Source organism: Kluyveromyces lactis (genome assembly GCF_000002515.2).
Source record: "Kluyveromyces lactis strain NRRL Y-1140 chromosome C complete sequence".
In the NCBI taxonomy this organism is placed as follows: Eukaryota; Fungi; Ascomycota; class Saccharomycetes; order Saccharomycetales; family Saccharomycetaceae; genus Kluyveromyces; species Kluyveromyces lactis.
The window spans coordinates 153,609-165,200 of NC_006039.1; the positions used below are offsets into that span (position 1 = coordinate 153,609).

Below are 11,592 nucleotides of genomic sequence, written 5' to 3' on the forward strand. Positions count from 1 at the left end.
GTTCAAATCAGTATTATATCTCGATAAAATTAAGTAATATTATCAAATGCAGAGTTCGATAACAAAAGTCGCCATATTTTGTACATCAAGGGTAGCATTGGAGCTAGTTTATGGTGAAACACGATAGAAATTTTTCTCTGCTCTCTTTCTTATCTGCCTGTTTACGGTTAGAAGTGGCATCTCAGACGTTTTAACTTTTAAGATGTCTCAAACATGTTTCATGTAAAATAAAAAGCTTAGAACAAAGCACATATAAAAAGGAACAATACTTACAGGTGCCACCTGCTAGTAGTGAACTGCGGATAACATAATTAGAATGATAGTCTCAGTAACTCAAAAGAAAACAATGATGTACCATCGAAATGGGACATATTTACTTAAAACTTAATGAGCGTCTGTCACAGATATGGTGTAATAAATATACGATAATCATACTAGTCATGATGGTTAAGATACTATTGTTCATAAAAATGCTATCAAACGGGTTCGAAAATATAATGGATTATACCATGGAGAATTGCCGTAACATCGATTATTATTATTCCAAATATGTCAATTCTTCCCCACATTATATGGGTCTTATGGGAAACTTTCTAATTCAAAAATCTATGGAACAAAGTGTAGCATTATCGCTAAAAAGTATTTCACTGTTGGTATCTGTTTCTGAAAATGTCATAGATTTTATGATAGATCTTTGGTTGGGGACATGGGTATGCTTAATCGTCAGTGCAATTGATGGATCGGTTGATGTTGCAACGAATGCTACAGAATCTGTCATTGATTTAGTAAATGGAACAGTAAGTAGCGTCGCAGATGAGATTGATGATGGATTGAGCGGATTGACCAAAGTAGTTAATAAAGTTCTTTCGGCTGTCAATGATATTCAGAATTTCTTTAAAGGGAACGATGATGAATCAGACATTAATGATCAAGTAAAGAAAGTTAATTTAACAATAAATGGGCTGAGAACACTTTCTATTCCAAGTTCTATAGATGATAAGCTGGTGAAGCTGTCTGCTAATACACCTGATTTTGATACTGTTAAGAATAAAACTAAACAAGCAATTGCCGTTCCATTTGATATCATCAGGAATGAAATTAAATCAATTAACGCCAGTAAGCTAGTTGGAGACCCGCAGTACCTTGAAGTACCAGCAATTGATACTAGTGGTGTAAAAATATGTTCAGATAACAAGTCAGAAATAAATGAAGTCTTTGATACCATAAGAAAAGTGTTTAATGCTTCCACCATGACAATACTAATAGTTTTTATTCTTGCTGCTCTAAGTTTGATTGTGTATAACGCCTGGGCAGAGTGGAGGCAATGGATACGCCTTAAAAGATTCAGAGATCAATACAGGCATCAGACTATCATGCTTAAAAACCCATTTGATGACATGGCTGACGAAAAAGTCCCACAGAACGTCGATATATTAGAAACGTATCATCTGGTCTTCAATAGATATCAATCTGGATTTGGAAGATGGCTCAGCAGACGTATAAGTTCGAAGTTAGAAACACAACGAAATATCCAATGGTTGGTAACGTATTTGACATCTTCTACTTCGCTAACGTTATTAGCACTTGGGTTATGCGGTATTCTCATGTGTTGCGTACAATTTGCCATCATTGCGATCATTTCCAACAAGATAAACGGGAAGGAGACAGAAAAAATGATGACATCGATGTCCACAGCCATGAATGATACAGTACAACAGGGAATGACAGACTGGTCTAAATCTGCCAACCTCTACATTAACGACACGGAAACTCAAATTAATAGGCAAGTTTTTGGATGGATCCAAAATACGACAGACACAGTAAACGGTACAGTGACAGATTTAATTGAAGACATCGACAACGCAATTAGCAAAGCGTTCAATGGGACAATTTTGTACAAACCCATGGATACGGTAATGCAATGTGTCATCGGAAACAAACTGGAAGCCATATCTACAGCTCTAACATGGGTCCATAATACAGCTCAAGTGAACCTCCCCCGAGTCAACGGTTCTGAATTATACCAACAGCTTCAGCAAAACCTCACAGATTCAAACTCTACTACTTCCAGCACTGCAGAGTTACCCAATTCGACATCAATTGCAACCCAGCTCAAGGATAATCTCATCTCTGCAGCGAACAAGATTTTATCACAGTATAAGAATACTGTCGTCATAGAACTCATCGTGTCGTCTGTTTTTCTAGCACTTTACTTTTTTCAAATTCCGGTTGCCGGTATTATCCTGGCGGCACAGAAACACAAGTCAAAACATAATAATCAAAACCGTCCATAATACCGTCCAGGGTCCTACCCTCTATTTAGCATGTACAGAATATAATGGGCATACTACCAAACAAACTGCAGATTCTCTCCTCAGTCGCCTAGAAAAGAAAATATAAAATAGAAATAGATCAGAATTGGGGCAACATTACGTCAGGACCAAAAAAAAGTGGCTGTGAAAGAATTGCTACTCCTCCTGCATTGTCAATAGAATTTCCGACGTTTGAAGAGCTCTCTCACAGCAAACTGCCTATTGCTCATTTATTAAGGCCAATCTGCAGTGTCAATCATCCGGCTGTCGTCATCGTCCCATCAGTTCAAATCAGTTCAAATAGATTCGATGACAAACATGAAACATGCCGTGTGAGATGACTAAAAAAGTGCTACTCTGGCAATTTTGACTATTTAGAAAAAGTCGAAATTCCTAGAAAATCCCGTAGCAAATTCGGCCCAATTTTACAAGCCTCAATGAAACCAGTTTACGAAGATCGACTATCTCAAGGGTGGGCACTAAAACGCTTGGTGTCGCATACGCTTACATATAGCATATACTTTCCAGAAGGTGGGTCAATTGAGGGTTTTGTTGGAAATCACAACAGGGCAACTGCCCCCATGCCCCCCCTGGTCGAATAAGAAAAGCTCAATGGAATAGTTGGGGCCAATTATCAATAGAAAGAAAAAAAAAAGCGCGTCAGTTCCACATGCTTTTTTGTGGTGTCAAAGTAGCGCAGGAAGTAGTATATAGTATATCCTCGCTATAATTGTTCAAAATGGCAAACAATGTCAACAAAAGGAAGCTCAGGGTTACACCCTAGTATCTCGGAGCTACACTTTATCAGACATGATCTCAACACAGCCCTCTCTCGCTCGAGGAGCTAACAACAAACAAAACATTCACGTCTTGCCAAGATTTCAGTATCCGAATAAAGAACAAGTTTCTACCCGCAATATATAATGCAATAAATACTATAGGAAAAAAATACAATGCGTAACTGACAACAGACACAAACAGATATAGAAACCAAACCAAAAAAAAAACGAAAAATTTACATAGGATATATCCTTGTCTGGTTTACAAACTTCACTCGTAGTTTTGGCAGATCAAACTTATTTCAACTTTGCGCTTCAATTGGGGGTTTCTTTTAATCATTGATCTGGCAAGCATTAGCATCGTATTTGAAATTACTTTCTAAGTTCAAAGGCGCAGAATCCAAAAAAAATAAATATCAGAGGCCAAACCCAGAAAAGAACGAATTATAAACAGTTCAGCGAGGAATAAGTGTCTGAAAGGAAAAAAACAACAACAACAGCAGACAAGACAGATACAAAGTATCTTTGAAGCATCGGTGCTACTCAGAATTTGGATATTTAATACAGCGTTTATTTCAGTTGTATGGTACTGGAATACTGCGGTTTGCTGGCTTTTTTTTTGAATTAGCCCATTGGAACTTTGTATCTTCTTCTCTGGGTGCTTTTTGATTACTGAGAACAAAAGAGGGAAGGCACTGGCAAAAACAACGATGAAGAAGGTCTTTTCTGAAAAGCTTTCGCCGTCATCGCCAACGCTCTCATCAGCGGTGAATTTTCTAGCACCTCCAAGGAACATATTCTCTGATAGTTCTAGTACGATTGGTAGTGACAAGGGTTCTGGTAAATCGAGATCCAGATCTTCCTCATTTGGACGCATCTTCAGTAATTCAAGTGATAATGGGAGTAAAGAGAAGGCTGCAGCTTCATTGCCCAAGGAACAGACAGTGAACACACTTTCTCCCGAATTGGTACCTATCGTGACTTTGTTATCAGCACAAAGTCATAGAAGGTACCAAGAAGGAGTTTTCCTGATCTTGAAAGACTTGAAGAGTGATGGTTCTCCTGCTGATAGAGTTTGGAAAGAGGTTTTCGGTTTGCTAATAGGGACACAGTTAGCACTGTGGGATGCAACTGAGTTGGCGAAAAATGGGAATGATGCTGAAAAACTGATGAACGCGACGTTGAAACCAACGTATGTCAATTTCACAGATGCACAGTTAAGGGTACTTGATCCCTCTGACACAAGCTTGCAAGGGCCAAATTCATCTAAGAAAAACGTTGACAACACTATTGTTGTATCAACGACTCTAAAAAACAGGTACTTCTTGCAGTTCTCCGACAGAGAATCATTCCAAAAGTGGGTCTCAGCGTTCAGGCTTTCTGCATTTGAATTTACACTTTTACAAGAGGCTTATACTGGTGCATTTTTATCGACTAGAGGTGCCAAGTTGAGTGACATTCGTGTTATTTTAGCTGACACTAAGTTCGATTATGAGGACTGGGTCAGCGTTAGATTTGGTGCAGGTATGCCATGGAAACGTTGTTATGCAGTTATCTCACAACCTACCAAGAAGAATAAAGAGGGAAAGAAAAAATATGTTGGGGAAATTAATTTCTATGAAAATGAGAAAAAAACAAAGAAAACTAAAGCCATGGCTACCGTCACCAACGCATATGCAGTTTATGCCATTTATCCTCAGTCTCCTGTTCTAATTGATACATCAACTATGATCAAATTAGAAGGCCTGATCTCGTTTGGTAAGAAAGATACTCCCAAAGACACTGATATTTTCGTCATGCCCGAAAAGCATTATGCTGTTCCAGGTTACGATACTATTATTCGTTTCTTAATCCCAACGATGAATGCTTTCAATTTGTACGGTAGACCTAAGAGACTAATTGCAAATAAAGACGATCCATCTTCTTTACTATTCGCGTTACCTACATTACCCCATATTCATTATTTACAGGTTGATGATGTATTATCTTTGACTAAACGGTCGGGCAGTAGTCAATGGAATATCCAGGATTGGCGTCAACAGATGAAAGAGTTATTATCTAAAAAACAATCTAGTGGTTATACTGGATGCGGATCATCAACTGGCCTAATGGGAGCCTTGTCTTCTCCAGCTATTGGTGCTGGAGAGTTGTTCGATCATACACCTAACTCCCCTAGCTTCCTTTCTGCTCAACGGTTCGTCAGCACCCCTATTGATACTAAATTTGAGCCTCAAAACACATCTCCATTGAGAAATGATGCAGCTAAAGACACTGTTATCTCTGCACCAAAGCTTTCATTAAACGATTCAGCTGTCCCAATGATTAATCCTGACTCTTCTGAAGAGGCGATGCACAATTCCCTGTCAGCAATGGACAACACCAGGTCATTTTCAATTCCAATACAACAAAACCCTACCTTCGAAGATCAAATTCAGTCAAGGTCTGTTGAAGGTAAAGAAGCCAAGAGAGTTGTATCATCTATCGATATCCAGGACTCTAACTATGACAGGTTCATTCAACCTAAACCAATAGTTTCTTCTTCCAAGCCACGGAACAATCAAGTCCCTGACAATCGTTCGAGACTTTCGGACTTGAGCCAGATTTACGATAATTATGGTTCAAACAGCAATGGTCCTTATTCCCAAGGTGGAAATGATTTCGATAGGTCCTTTGATTCTCAGAACTCTTTGATTAAGGATGCATCCAGTGCTTACAATGAATACACAGGTTCACCTACCATAAAGAAGTTTGATATTTCTAACGTCAATGCCACTGGTAGCGATGATGTACTCGAGGATTTCTATCAACTGAGTAAACAAATTTCTTCGTTAAGTGTTGTAGACAAGCCTCGTACAGCCAATGAAAAAAGTGATGATTTTGACTTTGCCAATGCTGACACTGGATATGAAGCTCCATCGGACAATGTCTTTGACCCTGATTATATGGAAGAAAATGATATGCTTGATATGGAATCTAAATTTACTCAAGAAGATTATAAAAATGTTTCGACAGATAGTTTGAACTCTGATAAGTATTATGAAGCAAATGATAACATCCAAAACAGAGGAGCACAGAATAGAGAATTCTCTCCTAACCCGTACCTTGACAGCCATTCATATCAAAACTCGAGAAAGCCGCCAGTTCACATACCAAGATCAAAACCTGTTCCGCTACAGCCTCAATTACATCCTCAACAAGGTCCTCCCTACAGCATGCCAAGAAATCCCACTGCAGCAGTTAGGACTCAAAATCCCTATGTACAACAATCCAACGCACCTCCAGCGGGGTACGTAAACGGTCATCAAGGTAATGCTGCTCCTCAAAGAATTCCACCAAAGGGATTAGGATACTCAAGGGCGCCTAACGCACCACAGCAGCTACCTTCAAAGGGATATGAAAAGCGTCCTCCGCAACTGCAGCAGATCTCTCCTCAACAGTACAGACATCAAAATCAGGGACAGCAAATGGGTACGCATAATCCATACGGAAATCCTGGCAGACCAATGCCCAACCAGCAGTTTCCACATAGTCCTAACCAGCAGCAGCATCCACCTGGTCAACAGTACCAACAATATCTTCCTCAGCAGTATCCACCTCAACAATATCCTCCTCAGCAATATTCGCAGAAATATTCTGCTCCCCATGAAAACTCAAGGCAGGCCCTGAACGCACAATTCAATGCACCAAAATCTCCAGCAAATGGAGGTTTCTCCCAGTTTATGCCTCCATCACAAGGCAGTAATAACCCATATTCAAACTAAATGGCACCTGTTCTCATAGGGTTGCATTTTCTAAGCCCTATTGTATTGTATTGTATTGTATTAACTTCTCCTTTTGACAAGTATTAAGCTCTATCATCCTTATACTCGTATAAATATATATCTCAACGTTTGTACTCTAGTATTAAAAGCATATTATGTTTTAAATCAATGTCTGTTAAATGGCTTGTCATGAATGATAGTCATTATTCGCAGAAATTGAAAATTGAAAACGAACTCAAAAGTTGCATCTTGAATAAAACAAAGACGGCATCAAAACGGGGTATACGAGGAACAAGCAATTAAGCGTAGCAACCAAGATGTTCCCAACAATGCTGCGATTACGATATATTGTTCAGAACGTACCTCTGCGGGTCAATTCCCCCTCTACAATACTAAGATATCCTATCAATTTAGGCAAAAGATCGCCATTAATTTCATTTCAAAGTCGATCCTTCGCGAGATGTTCAATTGCCTTACAAGCAGCCAAAAAGCAGGGGAAACCTAGCTTGACAGCTACTGTGAAGGGACTCAGACTCTCTCCACATGATTCTAAGGCATCAGGATGGCAGGATATTAAAAGACTATTCCTGTTGGCTAAACCAGAGACCAGAAGCATGTTTATTGCGCTAATTCTGATAATCTTATCCAGTGCTGTAAGCATGGCTGTACCAACTGTTATTGGTAAACTATTAGATATTGCTAGAGAGGAACATGAGCAACCTGAAACTGAAAAAGAGACAATGATTTTTGGATTAACTTCAACTCAGTTCTATACTGCGCTAGGTGGAGTTTTCGTGGTGGGTGCGTTGGCTAATGTTGGTAGAATAGTGATATTGAAGGTCACTGGTGAAAGATTAGTGGCTAGATTGAGAACCAGAACAATGAAGGCTGCTTTGGAACAAGATGCTACGTTTTTGGATCACAACAGAGTTGGTGACCTTATTTCACGGCTATCAAGTGATGCAGGTATCGTATCAAAATCAGTGACTCAAAACCTTTCAGATGGAACGCGAGCTGTAATACAAGGTTTCGTTGGATTCGGAATGATGAGTTTCATATCATGGAAACTAACCTGTGTCATGATGCTTCTGGCACCGCCATTGGGGGTAATGGCTTTAGTGTATGGTAAAAGGATAAGAAATTTGTCTAGACAATTACAAACATCTGTCGGTGAATTGACAAAGGTTTCCGAGGAACAATTATCTGCTACCAAGACAATCCAAGCATACTGTGGGGAGAAAAAGGAAATTCATCGTTATGCTGATGAAGTCAGAAAAGTTTTCCATGTTGGTCTCAAAGAGGCTTTGACATCAGGTGCATTTTTCGGTGTCACCGGCTTCGTGGGGAATGTCGCCTTGTTAGCATTATTACTGACGGGTACATCTATGATTAAGACTGGATTAATGACTGTTGGTGATCTTTCCTCGTTTATGATGTACGCCGTATACACTGGTAGTTCATTGTTTGGGTTGTCATCTTTCTATTCTGAGCTAATGAAGGGTGCAGGCGCAGCCGCTCGTGTTTTCGAATTAAACGATAGAAAACCGTTAATTCATCCGACCATTGGGAAAGACCCTGTGACTTTGGAGAATAAATCGATCCACTTCAATCATGTCAAATTTTCTTATCCTACACGACCACAGCATCATATTTTTGAAGACCTTAACTTTACAGTCCGTCCAGGAGAACACGTTTGTATTGTTGGTCCATCTGGCGGCGGTAAATCTACTGTTGCCTCTTTACTACTAAGGTATTACGATATCGGTTCCGGTGAAATAAAACTTGGAAACGATAACATCAGGGACTTCAATTTGAGAAAGTACCGTAGACTGTTGGGTGTTGTGCAACAAGAGCCGATGCTTTTCAGTGGTACAATACTGGACAATATTACATATGCAGTACCTCAAGAATTGGTCAATGACGAGACACGTATTAGCAGGGCCATCGGACAAGCCAACTGTACCAAATTCTTAGCCAATTTCCCAGATGGACTACAAACCACTGTTGGACCAAGAGGTACCCAATTGTCAGGTGGACAAAAGCAAAGAATTGCCTTAGCTAGAGCATTCTTACTTGACCCAAGTATCTTGATTCTAGATGAAGCCACTAGTGCATTAGATTCACAAAGTGAAGAAGTGGTCGCCCAATCATTGCAACAAAGATCAGCCAGAGGCAAAACTACAATCTCCATTGCTCACAGAGTAAGCACTATACAGCACAGTTCACGTGTCATTGTTTTAAACAGACATGGAACTGTTGCTGAAACTGGTTCATTCGATAAGTTGATTGCCATCCCCGATTCTAGCTTGAACAAACTATTATCAAAAGAACAAGAAGTAGAGGAGGAATCTCATGAACCCCACGATCCACAACAACAAGAAGAAGAAGAAGGAATAAATGAAGAAAAGGAAGTCCAACCTAAACTAATTACGACATGAATTGTTGATGCATATATAATTATACAAAACCTTAACTAGCTAAATCCCACTAGTTAATTCAAACTCACATCAAAAACTACAATAAACTGACCCAACTGCCTTTTATCGATGGAAACAATCAGCTTCTAAACTCTTCGCTAATCGGACTTTACTTTTAACCGTTTCTTACATATGCAATAATGCACTTATGTCTTGGGTAAAGATAAATGCCGATGATGGCTGTAAGCACGTGACATGACTCCGACGATGCTCCCTTGATTTTCGAATATCTCCTGCTGTCACGAGAAAAGCCACACTAATGCCAAACCTAGCAGCCAAGTCAACAATGAGACAAAATGTGCAAAGGTGCGCACACGACTCAGGATCATATTTAAGAGTGACCGTTAGCTTGAAACATCCACATTACCATCTTTGTCCTTTTGATGAAAACTTTTCATAGTCAACCAGGTTCACGCTTAGCATTTAACAATCATCAAATAATCATTTGAAAGTCTGAAGTTTTTACATCTGAATAACAATCATCCATACCTGCTGAAAGTTTGAACTAGTCATTGGTAAATTCACTGCAGATTTTCTAGAAAGGGGAAGACTTAGATATTTAGAGGAGACACAACGACATACACAGATACCAATACTGGAATGAGCACTGTAAAAAGTTCATTACCAGAGTTAGACCAAGAGGAACTGTCGAAGACTAACCCATTCATCAAAATTGTGCATGGTCAAACTATTGTTGAAGTTCCGGAATTGGAACTAGAATGTGGAATCACGATTAATAATTTCCCGATCGCATATAAGACATGGGGATATCTAAACGAGGCCAAGGATAATGTCTTAGTTATTTGCCATGCGTTGACTGGCTCGTCGGATGTCTCTGACTGGTGGGGTCCTTTACTAGGGAACGGATTAGCTTTTGATCCATCCAAATTTTTTATTATTTGTTTGAATTCTATGGGTTCGCCATACGGTTCATTTTCGCCATTATCTATTGATTCTTCCACTGGTGAAAGATACGGACCTGAGTTCCCTCTTTGTACCGTTAGGGACGATGTGAATGCACATAGGATAGTATTGGACTCACTTGGAATAAGCTCTATAGCATGTGTTATTGGTGGTTCTATGGGTGGTATGGTCGCCTTGGAATGGGCTGCAATTTTTGGTACTGATTACGTCAAAAACCTTATCGCTTTGGCAACATCAGCAAGACACTCTGCCTGGTGTATATCCTGGTCGGAAGCACAAAGACAGTCTATATATTCAGACCCGAAGTATCTTGATGGGTATTACCCATTAGAAGAGCCACCAACCGTTGGGTTATCTGCTGCCAGAATGTCGGCATTATTGACTTATCGTTCAAGAAACAGTTTTGAAAACAAATTTGCTAGATCAGTTCCTTCTCAGCAACATCAACAGAAATCTGGCCGTTCTGAATCACAAAATAGTCTCACGTCAAAGAAATTGCAAGAACTCAATAAAGAAATTCACAACGACGGCCATTATCGCAGAAACTCACCATCATTTGAAAGAAAACCAAGTGTATCATCTGTTTCCTCATCTTGTTCTTCACCAAGGGATTCTAATCACTCTTTGTCATCATCTACATCTACTACTTCTTTGAACAGATTAAAGGGTTCAAAACAGGTTAAACCCGTACAAACATACTTCTCTGCCCAATCTTACTTGCGTTACCAAGGTGAGAAATTCATTAAAAGATTTGATGCCAACTGTTACATTTCAATCACCAGAAAATTGGACACACATGATTTGGCTCGTGACAGAGATGATGAAGATATAACTCATGTTCTTGGGTCCTTCAAACAGCCAACTTTAGTCATCGGTATCTCTTCAGATGGACTGTTCACTTACTCTGAACAGGAATTTTTGGCAAATAACATTCCAAAGGCCAGATTGGAAAAGATAGACTCGCCGGAAGGGCATGATGCATTTTTATTAGAGTTTAAATTGATAAATGAATTGATTAAAAGTTTCCTTGCGACTAACTGCAAGGGCCTGGTCAGTTCAGAGGGTCGTCTTTGGCAGGACACAAGCGAAGTTGTAACAAACTCTGTGTTTGGAGAAGCCGAAGAAGTTACCAATTGGTGATTTTCTAGCCTGATACTTACACCATTCCGTCACGTCCTTGTAGGAAAGGCGTGAAACTTGATACGATACTGTGTAAGCAGTCATCGGTCTTGTATTTGTCATTTCTTGTAAAAAAAAAACTTTTGCATGTTACTTTCTGCATCTGATTATGTATCTCGAAATTATGTATTTTTTACACTAAATGGAAGGTATATAATAT

The 11,592-nt window shown here is 39.4% G+C and overlaps 4 protein-coding genes across 4 annotated transcripts; all 4 read left to right on the plus strand.

Annotated features, from left to right (window-relative positions):
• Nucleotides 1–362: 362 nt before the first annotated feature.
• PRM1 (pheromone-regulated protein PRM1) lies at nt 363–2,294 on the plus strand (the record flags this gene model as incomplete). Its single annotated transcript, XM_452282.1, has 1 exon — nt 363–2,294. The coding sequence occupies one exon, from the start codon at nt 363–365 to the stop codon at nt 2,292–2,294; it is 1,932 nt and encodes a 643-aa protein (XP_452282.1).
• Nucleotides 2,295–3,801: 1,507 nt separating this feature from the next.
• On the plus strand, nt 3,802–6,852 carry SKG3 (Skg3p; the record flags this gene model as incomplete). The annotated part of the gene is made up of 1 exon (XM_452284.1): nt 3,802–6,852. One exon carries the CDS (start codon nt 3,802–3,804, stop codon nt 6,850–6,852), a length of 3,051 nt encoding a protein of 1,016 aa, XP_452284.1.
• A 317-nt stretch (nt 6,853–7,169) lies between these two features.
• Nucleotides 7,170–9,290, plus strand: MDL1 (ATP-binding cassette permease MDL1; the record flags this gene model as incomplete). Its single annotated transcript, XM_452285.1, has 1 exon — nt 7,170–9,290. The coding sequence occupies one exon, from the start codon at nt 7,170–7,172 to the stop codon at nt 9,288–9,290; it is 2,121 nt and encodes a 706-aa protein (XP_452285.1).
• Nucleotides 9,291–9,929: 639 nt separating this feature from the next.
• MET2 (homoserine O-acetyltransferase) lies at nt 9,930–11,393 on the plus strand (the record flags this gene model as incomplete). The annotated part of the gene is made up of 1 exon (XM_452286.1): nt 9,930–11,393. One exon carries the CDS (start codon nt 9,930–9,932, stop codon nt 11,391–11,393), a length of 1,464 nt encoding a protein of 487 aa, XP_452286.1.
• Between the last annotated feature and the right edge of the window lie 199 nt (nt 11,394–11,592).